General features: G+C 35.6%; 1 protein-coding gene across 2 annotated transcripts in view; it reads right to left on the reverse strand.

The window, feature by feature from the left end:
- RNF217 (ring finger protein 217) overlaps positions 1 to 23495 on the reverse strand; it is a 117485-nt gene that overhangs the window by 15204 nt on the left and 78786 nt on the right. For both annotated transcript variants that reach the window (XR_012508634.1, XM_010965507.3), the window contains exons 3-4: positions 16726 to 16890; positions 519 to 720 (exon numbers count right to left, since the gene is read on the reverse strand). Coding sequence is in view for 1 of the 2 variants with exons in the window: in XM_010965507.3 (XP_010963809.3) it covers positions 519 to 720; positions 16726 to 16890 (367 nt within the window). In the remaining variant the exon portion in view is untranslated. The remainder of the gene's footprint in view (positions 1 to 518; positions 721 to 16725; positions 16891 to 23495) is intronic.

Genomic DNA, 23495 nt, shown 5'->3' on the forward strand with positions numbered 1-23495 from the left:
CTATTACTATTAACTATTAATACAGTAGAAAATATACACAAATATATACAATGGCTTATCAACTATATAGATAAAATGGAACTTCATCACAGACTCTGAAACACAGGGATTTTTCAAATTGGACTACAAGTCTTCCATGGATGAACAGAGGACCTGCTGCTAGATACTGCCACTAGAAAAATAAAAATAAAAATAAATGACACTGTCCTCTCCCATCAAGAGGTTTACAGTAGGGTTTCAGAAGATTAATGACTTCATATTTCTGCAGTGTAAATAGTTATTTGTTTCTCGATCAAAGTCTGCTTGCTCATGTAAGTAATGTCCTGCTAACAAACTTTTAAATTTTAAACTCAAAGGGACAGAAAATACCTCCCAACTATTGTGGGGGGTTAAGGTTCTACTAGGATACCTGGCAGGTGCCCAGATTTACCATGGCTACTCTGTTACATTCCTGAGTTCTGTTATCATCATTGCTCACTTCCCAGGGAAGAATCTTGCAAGTCATGTCCGACACTCACCACAGACTGACCCTCGCACTAGTCTCCTTAGATGAGGTCTCTCTGGGAGGTAGCGATATTTGCATCCAAATATACTGAGGTTTGATGTGTGGTCTCCAAAGAAACGGAGCTGGCGGTATCTCTCCCCACATCGATAACAAAAATTAGTGTTACATTGTGAGCAGGTCATATGGTCACACCCTTCAGTTCTCTGGATGTGGATCTGTACCAGTGAAAGAGGGGAAGAAAACAAGTTATTAAATTTTTTAAAAAGCAAAATCTGGCAAATGTGTGGAACAACACTTACAAGTTTCACCAAAATAAAAGCCTTACATTGTATTTCTGAGGCTGTTGGCTTGTCTCCAAGGCCATTTTTGTATCAAACCCTTTAACACATATAAAGCTCAATATTTCAGGTGGCTCAAGCTGTTGGCTTATTTTGACTAATACAGATATAAACAACCACTTCCCAAAGGAAACTCGATTATCTTTCTAGACGCAGACCTAACTCAATCATTGCAAGGCAATTTAAAATGCTGTGAAAGTATATTTTGTCGATGCCATGATCAGCAAGGAAAGGTGACTTGGGGAATAAGAAGAGATGAAGAGGATTCCTTAGAAGAAAGGATGATGTAAAACTTTTTGTGAAAATCAAGGAGCAGATGTCTCTTTTCGCGGGAGGAAATGACAGCAGGTGAAAGTGTATTCACAATACTATTTTAGATTCCAGCTCAAATACCATTTGCAGATGCCTTTACAGGACTGTGTAGACAAATGCCACCTGTGCAACTAAACACCTCCTGCTACTGTTGCTATCAAGTTCCATGTGAATACAGCTTCACTCAGAGTGTAACAAGGATTTTCCTCTTGAATAGCCCACCTCAATGGGGTAGTCACCGTCTCAAAGCACTGAGGCCACATTACAATCAAGTTACTACCCGTTGAGGTATAACTGGATATTTGACTCAGAATCCTCACGGACACTGCGTATACACCAGAGACATCTTTCACTCAAGTATGTGTATGCTTTGTTTGTTAGGGGAATAATTATGAAACAAAACTTAACATTATTTCATTTAAAAAAAATTTGGTTACTTGGCCCAACTTTCCTGTGATTAAAACAGGATCTCCTGAAACAACAGTCTTCCCATTTCACCATAGAGTAGGTACTTACTACACTCAAGCCACATCTCATTCATCCTGATTTATTTATATACACATATATTTACTTGTAAGTTTTTCCCTTAGAAAATTTATTTAAAATGTTCCCAGTGCTATTTTGACTACTTTCAGTTTCTATCCGTGACTTTGCTTTAGGACCAGTGTGTCAGGGAATATTTTAATGTGATTGGGAATGTCACAGGTAACCTGTGAGACAAACCCTTCAGTGGCTGCTTGATTCTTTCCAGTTAAGCCTTGGCCACAGTCCACACCTTTACAGATTTCATTTGAAATCAAGCTTTCCTTCCCCTGCTGCACAGTGTAGCTTCCTGAGCTTCTGCAGTAGAGCAGTTATATTTTTTCAAAAACTAGCCAATGATTATGGACATGGGATAAAAAAGCATCCAGGAAAAAGACAAGATCTTTAATGTGAAAAGAGAAATTAAAAAGTTGAGAGTTAAAGAAAATTATCCATTTCAAAATACAGCCTTATTTTATAGGTTTTGTGAATAAAAATGTTGAAGTTGCTAACTCCAGATCATGAGCAATATTTAAGTTTTAGTGATTAACCAAAATTGCACACTTCAATTTAAAGGAACAATATCAATTTTAAAAGGACTTCTGAGGCTTTGAAAATAACAACAGATATCATAGTAAGTGTGAAATTTTCATTGGAGTAATATACATATATGTGAATCCATCCATCCATCCATTCATTCATCCAACCATTCATTTAACCTACTTACCTACCTACCAACCTGGAGAGTTTTTAAGTGATGATGACAAATTCTGAAGATGTAATAACTACATAAAGGGCAGCACATTGCAGGCAGAACAATCACTGGCACACAGCAGGCACTTAATAAATGATAGATGAACAAACCAAAAAAGAAAAGTTTACTAAATGGCTGGCAGGATCTTAGGTATTCAAAATCTGGGTAGACTGTAGGTTAAATGTCCATTCCTTCCCACTGGCTGATTGATTCTTGGGCAGGTAAGCCTCAGCCCCACAGGGAGGCTGAAAGGACCTGAGCTTTGACTTCAAGAAGCCCTGTGTTTGAATTTTGGCTCCACTAGCTGTAAGAAAAAGAGGTTACTTCTTGTCTCCCAAGCTACAATTTAGATGATATTACTTATATGAGAATAAAAATGTGATAAATATGTACAGTGTCTAACCCACTGTTTAGCACATACTGAGTCGGATCAATATAATATTGGTTCCATCTATTTCTTCCCCTTTACCCACCTAAAAATGTCAGAAACCAAACACCTGGGCAATGTAACTGCACACCCCCTGATTGCCAGGTGGTCCCCTTTCTCACTTCTTCATATCGGTGGTTCTTAGGCTGACCCTGGACTAGACAGCGCCTTCCTGGATAGGCCAGGGCTAGCTTGTGGTCAAGGTCATATGAGCATCTATGGTCAAGGGTAATGACCAATCGTTATTTTGTCAATAGAAGCAAAACTTGCTTTTCCTGCCATTGGCCATTTCATCTTTTCAAATTACATTGAATTTTTTTTCTTTTACCTACAATCTGGTCAGAGTGGATCCAGATTTGAGGGGCTTGAAGGTTATCTAATTGGAGAGGTCCTCTTAAAGTAGAAGCATGCAAATTTACAAACATAAAGTAGACACAAGGTGTAAGAAGGGACCTGTGCAGGGGAAGGTCTCTGAAGCTGAAGCCCTGTAGCTTCCTGGTAATCTCTCCCCTGGTCCAGCACTTCTCCCCGTTGTGATGTGAGTGATTCTGAAGAATGATCCCTGTGACCATATCCACTTAGCACAGCAGACGGCATTAAGGAACACTTAGGCCAAGGCCCTACTGAATCCTTGAACTATTTCTCATCCTTTAGACCTCCCAAGCACTAGGGGAACACATGCTCAGAGGCAACCACTGAGCACCCAAAATAAAAGTTACTTCATCATGTGCTCAACGTTTTAACCGTATGTTGAATCAGATCTTAATAGGGAGATAACAAAGCTTAACAAATTTCCTGGTCACATAACATTGTGTTGTGTGTGACCTATAAATGGAAAAGGACTAATATTTGTTTAGAGCCCATTATATGCCAAGCATTGTACATAGATTAGCACCTTTAAGCCTCAAAACCGCACCACGAGACTGGCATTCTTATTCATAACCAGGGCTCAGAAAACTAATCTGCTTGAGTGAATGGAGAGGGGATTTTGACTTCTGTCTGTTTCTTTATTATGCTAAGCAGCCTCTTGTTATAAACTTACAGATAAAAGCAGAGGGTCAATGGCACTCTTTGCTAACTGACCGCACAATCATGCCCGCTCTCCGGCACAAGGCATGTCCGAGTCTTTCTGCTTATTTTAGTTGCTCTCTAGGCCAATTCACATTCTTCGTTAAAATAATATCAAAACTTTCTCTGACTGGAAATTTGTTCCAATAAGTTAAACTTGTCACGGACAGTTCATTTGCCTCAAAATTGCACATACAATTTTCACTGTCTTTTTATATCTGCTTGTAATATTGTTTCATTGTGTTCTAAAATCTTTATGTGGTACACCTATTATTTAAATAGTGAAGACTGCAATTTCTAGCCTCTTTTAACAGCCTTTTCTTATTTCTAAAAGAATATTTGAAACGCGGCAGGCAACTAAAATACTGTTAGTCCAATAATATTTCTGCATAGGAAGTGATAAAATTCTAAGCCCTGACAATATAGGAACCTTGTACGTTGAAGGATTTTATGGTCCTATGGATTAACCTGAATATTTCACACACACAGTGGCTAATTTCTAGCTCTCAAGTACACAGTGCTTCCTTTAATATGACTGCAAATATATATCGATTATATATGAATATTTTATAACTACATGCTAAAAGAGAAATGAACTGACATAATGCAGGTTAACTTGTAACAGGAGATATTACTTTTCACATTTACTAAGTGAGTTGTAATTTTGAACTCCTAACACCCAGGGGATAACAAATTTCATATGCTAAATGAGTTCCCTGAGAATATCTTTAAAGGTCACACTTTGACAATGCCCTCTGTTTCCAAAACATAGAGCCTTAAAAAGTAGGTTTAAATTATACTTATGCAAAGTCCATTTTATTTCTCAGTGAAGCTTTAAAAAATGTTAATTATAGCTTCAAAACATTAATCACTTTAGCTCTTCTAAAAACACAAACGAATCACCCAAGTGGCTATAATTTAGTATCAAAATTCTGTTTTTACTTAAGAGATGGAGACAGAGCAGGATAGATGAGATATTTCTAATCCATTAGATTAAATTGACTACTCATAAACCACAAACATCATTTGATTTGTTATCACCCACAAGGTTTCTTCTCACCATCTATACTGAATAAGGATGGCTGGTATGCAAGGAGTTGAATATTTAAACACTAAATGCTGCTTATACCTCTCTACACTTATAAGTCATGAGATAAATTGTTAAGGATATGCCAGATATTTCTTTAATAAGAGTTTGATATTAAGTCCACATTGTAGTAGACAGAAATGACAATGTGGACCCTGTTTGAGCCTATGACAGCCTTCATAATTCATATCAATACCTGTAATAAGAGATTAATCAACATATGTACATGACTTCTTCAAGTTTACATTTAGTTTAATAAAATGACCACAAATTACTAAAAAGTACAACAACCCAAATGTCCATCAACAGAGGACTGGATAAAGAAGATGTGGAATACACACACACACACACACACACACACACACACACACACACACACACACACTGGAATACTACTCAGCCATAAAAAAGAATAAAATAATGCTATTTGCAGCAACATGGATGAACCTGGAGATTATCATTCTAAGTGAAGTAAGCCAGAAAGAGAAAGAAAAATAACACATAATATCACTTATATGTGGAATCTAAAAAAAGGACATAATGAAGTTATGTACAAAACAGAAACAGACTCACAGACATAGAGAACAGCTTTATGGTTACCAGTGGGTAAAGGGGGTAGGAAGGCATAAATTGGGAATTCAAAATTTGCATCCCTTGGGGAGTGAATGGAAATGCTAGCTGTCTTGATTGTGGTGGTGGTTTCATTGGTGTACACATGTATCAAAATTCATCAAATTGTACATCTGAAATATGTGTAGTTCAGGGTACAGGAATCATACCACAATAAAGGTGTTTTTAAAAAAAGAATTCAGCTTGTTACTTTCATACAGATTCTACTTAATTATAAGGTGGAAGAATAACAATAAATGAACTGCTAAATATCCAATCCATTTTATAATTAAATCAGTACAGTCTGCCCATAAGTATTTATCTCCCCTTTCACGAAGAACTGAAGGCTTATTTTACTTTAAGCAGAAATTGGTAACTAAATTAATTGTTACGTATTATTGTCATCAACAAATAATTTACTATATGTTTAAAAGCCTTTTTTTTTTTTAACATATGTGCTTGCCTTAATGGCTCTGATATTTGGAGGAATTCATTAGAAGCAACAATTATGAGGAAAGTTAAAAAAAAAAAAGTCCCATGAATAACTCTTGAGTTCTTTACTTGGGTCACTATACCAATTCTCCACAACACTGGGATTTTGAAAAAGCAAACATATACACAAAGCCTTTGAAAATCTGATTTAAAATATTATGAACCTAGAATTCTTGTCCACCTATAAAGTAAATAATAATGGGGGCAAAATTCAAACAGTTCCAGAGATGCTAAGACTTCTCTGTTCCTTTTCTGGGACCATGACATATGGAAGCACTTCATTATGTGAATGTGCAAGTCAAGAAAAGACAATGTTAGCACATACAAAAAACAGTGTAGAAATTTCAGAGAAAGAGCTAAAACACAATCAGTCCAGTTTAGAACAGGAAGTCAGCTGGTTTCAAGAACATCTTCAAAAAAATAACAATGGAATATACACCAGGCAATAAAGTTCCTGAGGAGCTAAATATTAAATAACATGAAAATGAAGTGCTTATTTCTGCCCCCAATACGGAAGAAGGACGAACAATGAGAAGTTTCAGACAAAACAAAACAAAATGAAAAGTGTGTAAGTTCCAAATAAGAGGCATAAACAAATAAGGCATGACTGAGTAATTGACAGTGAGCAAGTGTACAAGGGGCATTTTTCCCAGAAATTTTGATCTTATAGAAAAAGAAATGTAATCCTTGTTCCATAATTACATGTTCTTGATTTTGTAAACACTCAATTGATTTTCAAATGTTAGACCTGTCCTTTAGAAAAGATGCAAGTATTAAAAATTACATTAGAAGAGAATATAATTAAATTTGACAATGTACAAACAAAGTTATGGCTTACAGAAAATGGGAAGAAATAGAGAAGCAGCGGAAAAGAACTGCAGAAGGGCTACACCCTCATACATCATCCAAAATTGTTAAATACTGAACAGGGGTTTCAGTATACTATTTAAAGGTAAAATATAATCAAAAGAAGAACTAAAATAATAAGTATCAAAAACTGGAAGGAGAAGAAAGGGAAGGGACAAATAAGTGGAATGAATCCTCATCTGTTGTGTCAAATTAAAAGTGGCTGCCTCTATTATGGTAAATCATATTGCAAAAAATAAATAAGGCATTGATTTCAAAACTATTCAGTGTCTCCTGCCATGTCAGTTTTTTAAAGCAAATACTCTGATTTTAATTGTCCTCCAAGGTACTGGCTTTCTTTGTAATAGGAAATTTCATACATATTTGTCTCATGATTGATTTATGACAAATTCTTTGAAGGAGACTGTACTGTGCAATTCTCATTTCTCAGGGTAGAGCTGTATTACAATTTAGCCCCTAAGTTTTTACCTTCTTCTTTACCATACTTCCCTTAACCCCATGCCCTGCCCTTTCTTTGAGAAGAAATCTTCAGATGCCAGTTTCCCCCTCCTTTCCGTTCATCCTCACCCTTTCCCCTCTGGGACTGTGACGGCTTAGCCGGCTAATAATTCAGGTATCTCCTCATCCTAGTAAATCCTTCCTTTGATTCCAAATGACCATATAGCCAATGTTTGCCCTCTCCTTTCCATTTTAACCAAGCTTCTTAAAACAATACTCGATACTCTCTGCTTTTCTTACTAATGTCTCAATTCTTCCTCAGTTGACTGCAACCCCATGTTACTGAAACATCCAGATCAGCTGTGTTTCTCCAGGAACCATTCATTCATTCAGTCAGTCAATATTTATTTGTTCATTGATAAAAATCTGACACAGCTTCAGCCCTTAAAGAGCTTTTAGTCTAAGGAGTAGATGTAATCAATTGTACAAATAACTATACACTCAGAAGCCACGACAAATGCTATGAAAGAAAAGAACAAGGTATGAAGAGAGTACTTAGTAGGAGGAGCTTGATCTGGTCTAAGGGTCACAAGAGGCTCCTCTAAGGAAGTGACAGTTGATCTGAGAAATGAGGAACAAGTGGGTCTTCACTTCAACAGTTATGAAGACTCAGAGGGAGGGAGACTATTCCCAGCACAGCATACTTGGGAAACGAGAAACAAGCTGTACTAGACCGGTCACAGCATTCCTCGCTCTCCATTTTAACACTTTTTAATTATCTGTTTCTCTCTCTGCTCCAACCCTCTCCTCTCAGAGTTGATGAGATTTGAAAGGACACAGATCATGGACATCTTGTTCGTTATTTTAGTAAAGAGACTTGTACAGAACCTATCAAATAGCATGTTCTTAGCAAATATTTATTAAAAGAACAAATGAGTATTATCCATGACCCTTTAATTGCCAAATCCAAAGACCATGTTTTAAATTCTTATCTTATTGTATCTCTCAGTGTCATTTAATCACTTGATCACTACTTCCTTCTGACCTCTGATATACTCTTGCTTCAATGACAACTTTTTTTCAGGTACTTCTCTTATCTCTCTTAGGTTCCTATTTCTTCACCTGTCTCTTCATTCTGTTCATCAGTCACCACTCTGCACATACTCTTTGGGTGAACTCTTCTATACTCAAATGGTTTCAACCTCCCTCCTCTAGATCTTATTTCTTAATTTCTACTGTGGATCTGGCTCCTGAGCCGCAGAATCATGTAGCAACTGTTTTGGGGTCACATAAACCTTATGCCTTACAACCATTTCAAAGTCAAATAAGCAAAACCAAACGCATCATCATTCCATGGCCTCCTGGCCCAACAACAACAAAACTAGGTCCATCTCCATCATTTTATCTCAGTTTATGGTATCACCATCCATTTAGATACTCAACCTAAATAGCCGGCTGCCATCCTCTTCTTACTTCCCACCTCCAGATATTCATCAAAATTAGACAGTTTTAGCCCCAGGATGTTGATCTAATCCTTCTCTTTTTCTCCAGCCTTTGATCATGACCTTAGCTCATACAGTCATCACTTCCTTCTAGATGTCTACAACTACCTTCGGATAACCAACACCAACCAACCTAAAATATAATTGGATACCACCATTTCCTTGTTTATAACTTTTCAGTCTGGAGGGTAAAATCCAAGTTTCTTAACATTGCTTGCAAAGCCCAGGCTTCTGTTCATTTCTATAGCCTCATCTTTCACCACTTCCTTCTGTGAACCTTACTCTAAGGGAACCGCAGAGTGCCCGTGGCTCCGGTATGCAGCACTCATTTCCTGGCTCTGTGCCCTGTACTTTCCAGGGCAATACTCCCATCCCTGGATATCTTTCATCCTGCCAAAATCCACCCAATAATCTTCAACAGCCTAGCTCTCCCTGGTTTCCCCAAGATGAACTGAGATGTTCCCATTATCATAAACTTCCTTATAACACTTCATGCAAATCCCTACTGAAGTGCAACAGTGTTTTATCATTTTCAGTTTAAAGACTGTCTCCCCTTCTGTGAGTTTCAGGAGAAAAAGGACCATGTTGTACAGAGCACAAAATGGATTCTAAAAGCGCATACAAGGAGGAAAGAAAAGTGACATTCATTCATTCGACAATTTTCTATTTAGTGCTACACTGTGCCCAGCACTGCTTTAGATGCCAAAGGTATCTCAAGGATCAAAGCAGATCAAAAGATATTTTCCATTAAACGATCAGGGTCTTCACACAACTAAGGGCTAGACTTTGACACTCCAAGAAAACAGTAGCAGTGATAACCACTGCTTCAAATTTAGTGATTTCAAGCAATCTGGAGAGTTAAAATGGATAAATAGTGGTCAAGAAGAAGTTATTTTTTTCTTAATGGGCACTATTTAAAAAGTCACCAGCCCCTGACTGCTTTTGAAGTGGTGTGTAAAGTGCTAGAGACTTCCGGGATTAACTGTAAAATCCAACATCAATTCCCTAAATTCCTTCTTCAGCCACCGTAGGTGACATAGCTATAGCTCAGTTATAAGAGCCCACAGACATGGCTTTTTTGTGCTAATTTGATGTGAATAGGATCAAATCAATCATTTTCTCTGAATCAGTACATTCTTGCCCAAAGCATCCTACTACAGGATTGAAGAGAATGCAATACCTGAAGGGAAATACCATGAGAAGTAAATCCCTTTAATTCCAAATTCACAATAAATTATGGATGAATATAATTCACTTTCCCCTGCCTGCCCTTTGGTCCAGTTACTTAACCTCTCTGAAACTGTTTCTATATTTTGAAATGGTGGTAATTACCCCCTTTTCACAACTTTCTTTTGAGATTTAAATGAGACAGCAAATGTGACTTACGTACTCAAGCCTATCGTTTTATTATTACTGTGGAACACCTTAAAGTTTTACCGAAAGGCACTCAATAATTACGATCTGGATGGCACATTGGAACTGAGCATCTTAGTATCACATCTGAAGATCTGATGAGACGGCATATGTATATAACTACAATAGAGAGTGATATGTAGTAAACATAGGTATACGTTAGGTAGTATTGCTGTTATCATTACAAAGGAAGAACATTGTACAAAGGCATTTTCAGAAGAAAATAAAGATGGCATATCAGAACTCAGCACTCGCTTTTCATATCTTGGCATTTCTTTTAAAAAGAAATGTCCTGCCTCCTACATATAAGAACTATGCTCACACTCTGAAATAAAACAAATGACTCAATGATCCATTAATTCATAAACCATATTACTTATAAATTAGCCTATGAAAATGTATAATTTCCTAATTATCTCTATGCAATGTCTTATAAAATGTCCAAAATAGAAATATGAGATCATTTATATAAAAGGAATAAAAGGGGGTCAGCTACATGTCATCTAGTTGGCTATGACTATATTTGTACCATATTATATAAATGTTTATATAAATACTTCTCTTATCTGACATTAAGGAAGAAGGTAATTTGGGGAGGGAGGTTTGAGGAATTCCCCTTTAATTTTCCAAATTTTAAAAAAGCTAACTATTCTGAGAAATATTAACCCCAATTTTGCTTCAGTAAGCCCAGTATTCTGAGTAACATTTAACTTTTACCTAAGGAAGGGAACAAAATATAACAGCCAAATCTTTAGAGATTGCATAGGCAAACAGAGGCGTGTAAAGTAGCTCCAGAATGCTGTGATGTTCAAGTCCCTCTGTTCCTTGTTAGATTTTAATTTTATCATGAGCCATTTACAACATTTAAAAAATTAAAGATAATGACATACCAGACATGCATGGATTTGCCACCCATATTTAATTATGTTAACATATTATGATATTTCTTTTAGAAATATTCTTTGAAGAGATAACACTTTCTTTATATACTGCCTTTTTTAATATAGTTGTTTCTTAACTTTTAACTTCCTGCTTGCTTTAAATTGGCTTGCCTTAAATTATCCGGTAAAAGGGCCTGAAGGTGTGTCCACCTCTCTTTTGAAAGTACATACGTTAAAAAAATACACTCAGGCAGAAATCTGACCTTTGTGAAGTTTTGAATATTAAAACCCCATTTTTTTTTTAACATTTTAAACAGAAAAACATGATATAGCTAATATACGAAACCTGGTTAAGATAAGTAACACTAATTGACCAGTATTCAACCTTTTGAACATTGGAGATTGGATCATTAACAATTGTTACAATTATTCACATTCTTGAAGGTTTCATGACTGGTTTTATCTTTAATGATGTTTGTTATAATATTAGATAATAATATTAGTGATTTCTAATTTTTCTAAAATCTAAAATTGTTCAGGCCTGTAGAAACATCCAGCTGGGGTTTTTCTACAACCTGACACATATTTATTAATAAATTAAAGTAAGTATTTATTTTAAAATTTCCTTTAAATAAAGAGACTTTTTAAAAAGTATGTGTTGAACAATAAAATCATAGGTAGCGGCTGCTTCTGGAAAAAAGGAAACAATAAAATAATTACTTTTTAAAAAATTTTAATTTAGTTAGTGGTGTATTACTCTACCATTTAAAGAACTATCAGTGTACTCTTTGGAATAGTTTAAGTATTTCAAACTTTCAAATAAAAACATAAATTTAATAAACATTCACACTTTAAAAAGGTTAAGGTGGTAAGTTTTATGTGTCTTTTTTACCGCAATATGAAAAAGCACTATCTGACTCAATACTGTTTCCAAAAATTTTCATAAAAAATTTAAATCTAAAGTGTACAAGTGGAAATGCTTACAACAGTGTTTACTTATTTGTTATATTTATAACCTCATGTTTGTTAATTTTTTAGGTATGCATCTCATTTTTCCCTTTCTTTGACTTAGCAATTCTTTTCTTATTAACTAAGAGTTTAATATCTAATCTGTGCTATAAGACACTAGTATCAAAATAAATTGCATAATATTAAATATTCTAATACCTCCAACAAAATTTAAATCTGCTACTTGCTTTAAATATAATTTAAACTTAAAATGATCATAAACTAGATTTAGTTTTGTCATAATTATTTTCAAGAAAGACATTTTAAAATTAGCATGTATTTTTCTGTAGGTTAAGAATTTGAAAATAGAAAACATTTTTAGATAAAAAACGGTGTCTCACAAGTGATTGAAAAATACGATGACTTAAGAAGCAATGAGACTCAAATAAAAATGGCTAAGTAAAGTTGAGCTTACTATGGTGCTATTAACTTTTCATAAAAATACCCTATAAATAAATAACTTCCAGAAATGTTCATATACCTTTACCCTAGTATAAAGATATCACACTTAGGAATAAGTATCTTGATCATGTATGAGAGGAAAAAAATTTTAATATTCATACTGATTATCCGCCAAATTCATATGTAAATAAAAATTTTGATTTCTCAGCATAAGTCAAATCTCTTCATAATACTATACCATATATTAAACTGGTCTTTCCACTTGAGATAAAGATAAAAAGTCATTATGGGAGAAACAAGAATTATAAGTGAATGAAAGAAAAGTTGATTTATTTGGATTACTAATTAAAATAACGAATTGTTTATCAAACCTTGTATGGATGGGCAAATTTTACAAAAGCATAATCATTTAACTCTCACCACTAAAAGCACAAAATTTTCTTCAAAAATTAGCGATAGTAAGATTAGGGAGCTCAGAAAAGAGACTATTATATTTATTAATTTAACATGTTTTTTTGAGAAAAATCGCAAATCACTGAGTAGGGGGACACAATTATATTAGCTAGTTTTAATTTGAAAAAAATTAGTGTAGATATCCAATGCATAATAAGCATCAAAACAAGTAATGTGTGGATCAAAGAGCTAAAATATTTAGAAATAAAATAGATTTACAAAAAAGAAAAGAAATAGACCATTTATCAAACTTCTGGATGATAGATAATTTCTAAGCTTAGGAACAAAATATTCATAGAATAATGTAAACATATATATGTGTGTAAATACATATATGTGTGTGTTTGTGTTCTTTCTTTCCAAAAACGAAGAGTGATGTTTTTGGTCAAACAAAAATTTTTTTAAATTAAAAAAAAATACACACACATATTAAGTTAGGAAAAAAAAAACAAACAAAAACCTGTACTGGCATAAAAGAAAGTAACAGAAGACCAGAGAAAATTGTCAGAAAAGGAATTAATATTTTCAAATAAAGAGCTCATATAATTTGATAATAAAAAATATCCACAACCTGACTGAAACAAATGGGCAAAGGATATGAACAGATACTCAAAAAGGGATATTTCAAACTCAAAAATACATGAACTTATACTCAATACAAAAGCAAATAAGACAATTCAAAATATAAGAACAAAATATTTTTAAACTATTAAATCAGTATTTTAAAAATGCTTGAATAAGGAACGATCATACAAAAATAGGTTCTCAGATTTTCTGGTGGAATTATAAAGTTTCAATCTTTTTAGAAAGCAAATTGGCAGTATGTGCCAAATGCTAAAAGCATTGATATTCCTTAGTCTAGGGATTCTACCTTTAGAAATATAAGCTTTTAAAGGCCCAAAATATGGAAAAATACATACTCAAGATGAATGTCATCAATACATTACTTATAAAAAATACAGATTTCAAAAATATCCCAAACTCAAAGCCAGCTTTAGTATCTAATAGCAGAAGGATATTTAAACAAATATTACATAGATAATAAATGTTACATGAAAACGACTAACATAAGAAAAGCTTGACATGTTAAGTGGAAAAACAAAGGATATCAGATTATCTTCATACTACAATTAAAACTTGTTTTTTTAAGTTACTTAAAAAGGGGAAAGATGGAGGAGACATTAAAATGTTATTAGTGAGTGTACTGGAGTGGCAGGATTCTGGATGAATTTTTTCCCTTTCTTCCAAATTTCTATCATATGTCATATGACCTTTGTAACCCAAACAATCATTTAAAAATCAGAATAATTGTTAATATTATGAATCAATTTAAGCAAGTATACCTACCTATGTAGGGTACATAAATATACTTTGGTCACAACAAAATTTTAAACACATTTGATTATCATTATTGAAAACATATTCATATGAAAATTTATGATAATTGTTCACCTGGAAACATTGTGTGATTTTTTTTCATTAACGCCTAGCATCTTCCTTTTTCATATTTATAAATTTTAAAGGATTATTTATGAAATAAAGCTTTGGAGTATAAAATAAATATTAATTCATCAAGTAACATCTCATGGATTTCTTTTATAAGAGTAGAAAGCCTTCTCATGGGAAAATACAATTTTATGGTCCAATTAAAAAAAAAATCACAATTAAGAAACTGTAAAACTTTAAAGTCGTACGCTTAAAAAAATCCCTGAAACTATCTGTATTCAGAACAAATCATAAAATATGACTTAAACCGACATAAATTTTATTGAACCTGAATCTTCCCAGAAAGTAGATTCTCTGCTACAAGGTAGTCATGTAAACTGATTCCATAGTTCCTTGGCTCCTTTCCCTTCAGCTTTTAAAAAGGTAATTCCTTTTAAAAGCCTGACCTTTTGGCTATAATTTCAAAAAAGAACCAGCATGTATGTTTTCTTTAACTGCTTGTCCATGTTTGTAAAAACTGTGGGCAGCTGTTAGTGCATTCAGTAAATTCTTGACAATTGGGTGCTTTTTCTTTCAAAACATCAGAGTCCATTTAATGTCAGATTGTGGGATAACAGTAATAAATGTATATTTTTCTGTATTACCTCAACCTGTTCAGATTTTCCCTAACACAGAGTGCTGCAGTATTCCTCATTTAGCACAGACGCGTAGAGCAGCCAGGCTAACTGGTAGTTGTTTCACAACTTTCCAGAGAGATATAAAGTATACTTCTGAGCAGTGTTAAAGCAGAATGGCTTAAACAGCAGGCCCGAATTCCTGCCAGCCTATATTTAGTATGAAACTGAGCAGTAGCTTTGAATAAACTGAGAAGGCAAGAGAAAGGGGGCAAGGCCTCATTTTCCCATTGTTCTTCAGTGGCTGAAAAATCAAAGTGTATAGAGCAATTGATGCAGTGATCTGAAGTAGCTCTAAAATCAAAAGGATAGCTGTGGATGCATTTGCCTTCTACAGGGAAAACAAAGGAAGCTTTAGCTCAAACATCTGTAGACATAATTTTTAAGAGAGCCAGGCCATCCAAACTATTTCAAAAATGTCTTCCAATTGTTAAGAATGCAGCGTGTTATTTCAGGCAATGCTCTGACTTACTATATATATAAACTGGTATGTGATTTTGGTATAGTGAATCTGTGCATTGTATTTATGCTCGTTTATAGACTTCAGAATACACTTTTACTAACTTCAAGTTGGGGGTCACATGATTAATTTAAAAAATTTTTTTCTAATAATTTAAATTTCATTTACCTTGGTGCTAAGTCTCCAGGAAGAAACTGCCGAATTGTTCTTGAAAGAAAACAGGCCCAGTTTAGACATGATTTCCAAAAATAAATACGGCAAAAAATGGAAATCACATATGCTCGACTGCACATACACGTATACACACATATCATTTTCTAAAGTGAGCTTAAAAAAAAAAAAACTTCAAACTTCAGCAGATCCCTATCCTGTAAACATCAAATTCAAAGTTTTCTGGCTGGATTTACTTGCTGATTTCTCTATAGGCGACTATTCCCTGGCCGTCTGCGTGGTTGAATTTTAACATCTAGGTCTCTGCTCAAATGCCTGCTAACTCTTGACTACTTGCATAATTATCAAGAGAAAACTGAAAAATGAGATTCAGAAAGTCCTGATTTTAGCTATTAGCATCCACCTCACCAGAGTTGCAAAAAGGGAAATGACCAGTTTAATGTAATCCTAAAGCAATAAGCAATGGCAGAGGGAAAAACAAAAAAGCAAAGCATTGCAAGGATTCAGAGTCTATCCAACTCAAAAGTGATTTTAGTACATGTTGACAAACTAGAAATAATACTTTCATATCATTTTCATACTAGCTGTTTCCCGTATACACATCTCGATTTTTAAATGGGAAATAAGAATTCTGAAGTTTAAGGTCCATATTTATATGTAGCCTCCTTAAATTTGGAAATGTAATGCGAATAAGAATATACATTGTTTATATATAAAATCTTCAATTTTAGTTATGTAATATAATTACTCTTCTAAAATGAAACACCAAATATTCTTTTCTCCACACCTGCATTAAGAAAGTTACACGCAGAATCCACTTCAATATAGTACGCAGTATTGCTCAGTGATATCCACACGCACATGTTCCTTTCCTTTCCTCCTAAGGGTTGTCTCACCTTGCATTTTGGACACTTCTGGGCATTCCTCTGCCCATGTTCAATCTCGCTGGCCCAGTGGCGCAACAATTTGTCTCCTTTTTTGTATTCCTTGCAGCTAACTCCTTCATGCCAAGGAGAGTGGCACTTGAAACACCAGACGAATTGGCAAGTGGGGCACTGGATCTGCGTAAGGAAAAGTAATATTAAGTACTAGGAGATATAGTTGAAGTGGCTAAAAAGATAAGCATGGTGATGCACAGGGAAATTAGCTACAAGGCTATAATATGTCCAGATGTAAAATACCTCCCCCATTCAAGACCAAAACTACGATAAGATATGACTACTCTGTTATTAAAGGAGGAAAGAATTGTTTTCACATGGATAAGTGGCTGTTTGTAGACCACACGAGAATTAAACACTCGAGATATTCTGGAAATCAATTTGGCCTTAAGAAAACCTCCTAGATTGAAGGACAGAGTAAAATCTGAAGGCTCGTGACGCCCCAAATCCACACTCAGGCTGCGGCCCGTGAATTCACCTGTCCCTTGAACCAATTTCCCAGGCACTTTCATTACTCTTCTTACTAATGGCTTCATTTACTTTTATAAAATCAAAGCCCCACAGATGCTTCATCAAATGAAAACCATGCTGGCAAATAAACTGCTATACCAGCATTTGCTATGAAACACCATCTAAAATAATGCATGTCCCTGGCTTGCTATTAATCTAAGGAAGGTTAATTATAAAAATAATACAAAGAATCATATTAGAAACATATATGTATGGTGGTCCTGTGGCCTGTACCTAGGAAAACATCAGGAAGATGCCTTTGTACATTCACCACGTGGAGGTGTGTGTGAGCATGTGTATGTTCATGGAAAATACTTGTCTTCCACTTGACATGGAGGACATCTTATCTGACTTTCTTTTGAACAACAGCGGAGTGTCCCATTCTCACACAGTACTTCCCGCCCGCACTCTCTAAAAGCACACGGGCATCACTTGACCTTCCTAGCCCTATTTGTGAATTAATAAAATGTCTCACTACAAACAACAGGGATAACTGACTCTTCCCTGTGCTCCTGTTTATTACTTCACTGAGCCTGAGTGAACTGACTGACAGTATTTTGAAGATTAGTTAGAATTTCTTTTGGTAAACTGTGCACAATATCATTGCTTTCTTTTTCTGAAAACCACTTTTTTGACAATGGTGGTTCCAATCTATAGATTAACTTTGCGGCAGTTACAATCACAGCACTTCCGTTTGTAACTCGAAGCACCACAGCATTCACCTATGTCAAGAATAGATGACAATGCAAATGTTCTTCCTATGCAAATGCGTGTGACAAAAGCAATTTTGCTTCTACTTTACATCAAAACACAATAGTATTTTGTCATAAAATTTTAAGAATCTTCCTGTTTATTGAAATTCTGTTACATGGTAATGTTTATACTGCTGTATTACATGCATTATTTATTTTTATCAACAAAATAATGCTGCAAAGTGAGTATGGACATCGTAGGTTTACAGACAAGGAAACTAATGCTCACAGAGATTAAATAACTTGCCCAAAGAAACATAGGAAGTATGTGTTAAGAAGAAATTTAAACATAAGTTTGTCTGACTCCAAGGCCAGCATTCTTTTCACTGTACTAAAACACTTCCTCATACTAAACAGCACTCTTGCCTTGACAGCTGAAAACCAAAATACAGAAGTCAAAGAAGGTCATGTGGTAAATCTATTCAGTGAGTCAGAATTCTACATGACTATCAACATAAGGTGAATTTTGAAAATCCTTTTCAAGATTTTACTCAGATAAATTAGGAGACTCCTGGTTTTTTTTTTTTAAAGGGATGATACTATTTAATCATTAAAATTGATCATTTCTGCCTCTTCTTATCATTAAAGTTAAAATAAGTTATTTCTAAGGTAGAAAGAATGTGATGAAGTGGGTATGCTCCAGATAATGAAACAATGGGAAATGATCATTCAAAAACAATGAAGAGCAGGTGTAAATATCACACAGGGCCTATATGAATGTAATTTTTGAATGTAATGACTGAAATGGAGAAAAAGTTAAAAAGATTCACTTTGCCTCATGCTTCTCCTATTAGGTCAGAAAGGCTTAGATATTTAATTCAGTTCTCTTCTGTTACACTTACACATAATTCAAAATCACTACTGAACTCTAGCACTGTTAACTTTTTTAAAAAGCCCTTTAGTTTTTAATCAGTCAGTCTTAGATTACATTTATGAAATGAATAGTAGGAGAATGACTGTAATGGGTGCTTTGAAACTGGAATTAACTCAAAGGACGTCTGACATTATAATGGTTCAAGGAGCTTCGTGACCGAGTTTCTGAGCTATCATATCCATGGATTTCTACTGAAGACAATCAGAGATGCATGATTCTCCTAAGGCACCAGAACGATAACGAAAAGGATACTCAGTGTCCACACCAGGGACTCTGGCTTCCAAGTTCACATAATAAACAACTAAGTCCCACTGGGGATCCTCCTGCCAATCCTGACACACAACACAGACTTTGGTGGCAAACTGAGAAAGGAGTTTTGCAGCAAGCTCTCAAGTGAAGATAAATAATTTAAATTCAGACTCACCTGCTTACTGTTTCTCACTGAAAACATTAAAATAACCACTGCCTTGCTTTAGACTCAAATAATATAAAGACTAATGACCCATCCCAACAATCGTGTTATTCCGAGACTACGCCTGAATTGTTTACATACTGACTTTTTGGTTTGAAGAGGCCTTACTCTTTCTGATCTTAACCATATTCAAAATTGGCCTTCTAATAAAACACGTGTAGACATTAACACTGCATCTTCCTCTGCACGAACCGCACTCTCACAACCACAGACCTCCTGCCTGGAGTGCCTGCTTTCTGAGTAATTCTATTCATACAGTGGTCACCACACCCTGTACTTGCCACTCAAAGTGTAGCTGGAGGAGCAGCAACGTCAGCATCACTTGGGAGCTTGTTGGAGACAAAGAATTCACGTCACTCCCCAGACCTACGGAGCCAGAGTCTATGTTTTCTCAAGGTCCCCACGTTAAAATTTGAGAAGCACTACTCTATACCATGTGACCCTATCACACTGGCCACAACTGGTTACACCAGGACATTGTAAGTTTACAGACAAGGAAACTAATGCTCACAAAGATTAAAGAGCTTGCTTTGAGTCTAAGCTAAAAGCATGTATCTACTGGACGGCAGGAGCTGTGTGTAGAGAGATCTCCTTGTTGAACAGAGATTAGCCAAGACAGCTCTTCTGTCTTAAGGAGTGAAAAAGAGATACACAGGCACCCTATCCTTGCTGTGCAGGCAAAGACAGAGAAAAGCTGAGTGAGCACAGTGCAGATCACTGGAGAAGGGAACAGCAGACACTCACTCCTAGGAAGACAATGGGGGCCCTCATGCTACCAGAGCTAGTGTCCGACTCTCCGTGAGGCCCACCCGGGTGGCTGCTGAGACTGCTTTCCTGTTCTTCCTGCTTCCTGTGCAGCCTTATAGTAAAAGGCATTAAGTGAGGGAGCTTGAGAGAGCATAGCTCTGCTTCTTGTAATTGGAGAAAGTCCAAAGAACACACTCTGTCTATTGAAATCTTAACCAGATCAAATGCTACTTGCTTCAAGATGTCTTCCCTATTTCTCCCGACCACATTCAGTACCTGTCCTGTAGAACTTACCTTAGACATGTGGATGCCTAATCTCCCTAGCAGCCTGCAAGTTCACTGTATCTCACTCATTCTGCATTTCCTGAGTTAAGTAACACGGAACTTCTGGCACATGGTAGGCACTCAGTTAAGTTCTTTGTAATGTGAATTATTTTGCACAGAGTGAGTACTACATATGGCTAACATTATGTGAATTCTAAGAAAAACTAACACATCTAATTTATGACCAGCGGTTGAGATGGTATCATTACTTCTTAGATTACCAGCTGATGCTTACTAAATATTTTATCCACATGACACGTTACTGAACATCATGATGAATGTGCAACTCTTCTACAAGAGGCAAGGCTACAAGTATTTCAAAAATAAAGTTATTAGAGTTAGGAATCTTGATTAACTTGTTCCAGAACCCATGAAAGATAAAATAACTTCATATTACAGTTTTTACTTTTGAGTTCTCTTAGCTTTTTCTAATCCTGGGCTACAATGACACTCAGATGACCAATTAAACTAACCCACTTGCCCTAAGCGATTGGTACTTTCTCTTGACAGTTCATCATGCCAATTAAAAAATAACCTACAAAATAAAAACAGAATTCAAAGCCAAAGAACACCTCAGATAAGTCTTTTCTTGCCTAAATACCATACACTTATGTATATCTATCTATCTACCTATCTATCTATAATTATTTTAAGTAAGTCACAAAATGGTTACTTATCAACTCAAAAAATTACACAATATCCCTGTATAAATGTAGCATTGACAATATGAACTAACTAATTCAGTTTTCCAAGAATACACACACCTACAGTCAATTAATCTTCAACAAAGTATACAAGAATATACAATGGAGAAAAGACAGTCTCTTCAGCAAGTGGTGTCAGGAAAGTTGGACAGCCACAGGTCAATCAATGAAGTCTGAACACTCCCTCACATCTACACAAAAATAAACTCTAAATGACTTAATGACTTAAACCTAAGTCAGGACATCATAAATCTCCTAGAAGAGAGTAGGCAAAACATTCTCTGAGATAAATCGTAGCAATGTTCTCCTAGGTCAGTCTACCAAGGCAATAGAATTAAGAGCAAAAATAAACAAATAATTGAACTTACAAGCTTTTGCACAGCAAAGGAAACCATAAACAAAATGAAAAGACAACCTATGAACTAGGAGAAAATATTTGCAAACAATGTGACTGACAAGGGTTTAACTTCCAAAATACACAAACAGCTCATATAACTCAATAACAGAAAAACAAACAACTCGATCAAAAAGTGGGCAGAAGACCTCAACAGACATTTCTCCAATGAAGACATGCAGATGGCCAACAGGCACATGAAAAGATGCTCAATACTGCTAATTATTAGAGAAATACAAACCAAAACTACAATGAGGTATCATTTCACACCAGTCAGAATGGACATTATCAAAAAGTCTACAAGTAATAAATGTTGGAGAGGGTGTGGAGAAAAAGGAACCCTCCTAAACTGTTTGTGGGAATGTAAATTGGTGCAGCCAGTCTGGGGAACAGCATGGAGTTTCCTCAAAAAACTAGAGTTACCATAGGATCCAGCAATCCCACTTCTACACATATATCCAGGGAAAACTCTAATTTGAAAAGATACAAGCACCACAATGTTCACAGCAGCATTATTTACAACGGCCAAGATACGGAAGCAACCTAAATATCCATCGACAGATAACTGGATAAAGAAGATGTGGTATAAATATTCAAGGTTCCTAGACTCTTGATGTGTCTCTCAGAATATGCTGTGGTCCAGAAACTCCTTATATGAACCATGTAAAGTTTATGGCTGTTAGACTAGAGTGTATCCTAAAGAAACTGATCTATATGTATGTAAATAGTAGAGACATATTGTAGTTATAAAAAGTTTTGTAACAACTTAAGGTGGTTTTCTTGAAGAAAAGATTATGAAGAAGGGCTGGGTATAACAGAGAGAAGAAAAGAAGTCTGAGTCATGGCTTTAAAAACTTTCAAGGAAGCATCATCTGCTCCCTAAGATTAAATCCCACAGCAAGAGTGGTAGTGGAGAAAGGTTCTCCACGTGGGAAAGATGACTTGACTTCTTGCCTTGATTTTTAGGCCCTCAGATTTTACCTCCTACTTGGGAATTTCTCCCCGAAGATAGTGCCAATAACACATGGGCTTCCAGGAGGCACTGCTCCCTGAACATAGTCCAAACATGGCCAAGTGACCCTTCCCTAAATTTCTCACAACATAGCTTCAACTAAACTGGAAATGAAAGGGAAACTTCCCTGAAGATTGAGGATCTAATGTGGACAAAAATGCAGAATTAACACATGGCAGAATAACCTATATGGACATAGAATGTTTATTCATATAAGTAATATTACTGACCACCTTCATACTGGTTTCCAGGCTCCTTTTACATATGCAACACACTATTTATTGTGCAATACAATCACTCCAATACTAGCTTTTATTCTCACCCAAGAGGCATGCTTGCTTCCTGGGCAGTATGTCCAGTCTTGGGAATGGGCACTTTGTCCTTTGAAAAGAGTCCTTCCTTGGTCTCCAATTTGAGAATCACTACTTCATACCAATCCATCTTGCTTCTACTGCCTGGAAACATCTTTAAATATTTATAGATTCTTTCTCTAAACCTAGAAAGCAAGGCCCAGAGAAGTATCTGAGTCTGTTTCTTACCTGAGGACCCCCTTCATCAGAGATGAATATAAAGGGTACTGGAAGATTCTGCTCTGACTTGCATAACTCAGACTCACTAGCCAGAACAGTATAGCATCATCCTGTTTTCAAAAGGGTACCCTATGCTGAATACAACACAAAAGGCTAACATCTCACAGAGATACCAACGTAAAAAAGTACAAGGGCTGTATTAAGTATACAGCATACACGAGAAAATGGGAGTGTTCTCTGTGACCAGTAGGTGAAGCAGGAGAAAGATGTCTGCCTGAAGGTTACACTGAATCTTTCAAAGTGGAAGGGATCAATTCCCTAAGCAGCAAGTTCCTTAACAACGGAAGTGTTCAATCAGTGTCTGAATGGCCACTTGGTAGGCATTTTGTAGAGGATTTATGCACATGTA

Source organism: Camelus bactrianus, chromosome 8, assembly GCF_048773025.1.
Source record: "Camelus bactrianus isolate YW-2024 breed Bactrian camel chromosome 8, ASM4877302v1, whole genome shotgun sequence".
NCBI classification, from domain to species: Eukaryota; Metazoa; Chordata; class Mammalia; order Artiodactyla; family Camelidae; genus Camelus; species Camelus bactrianus.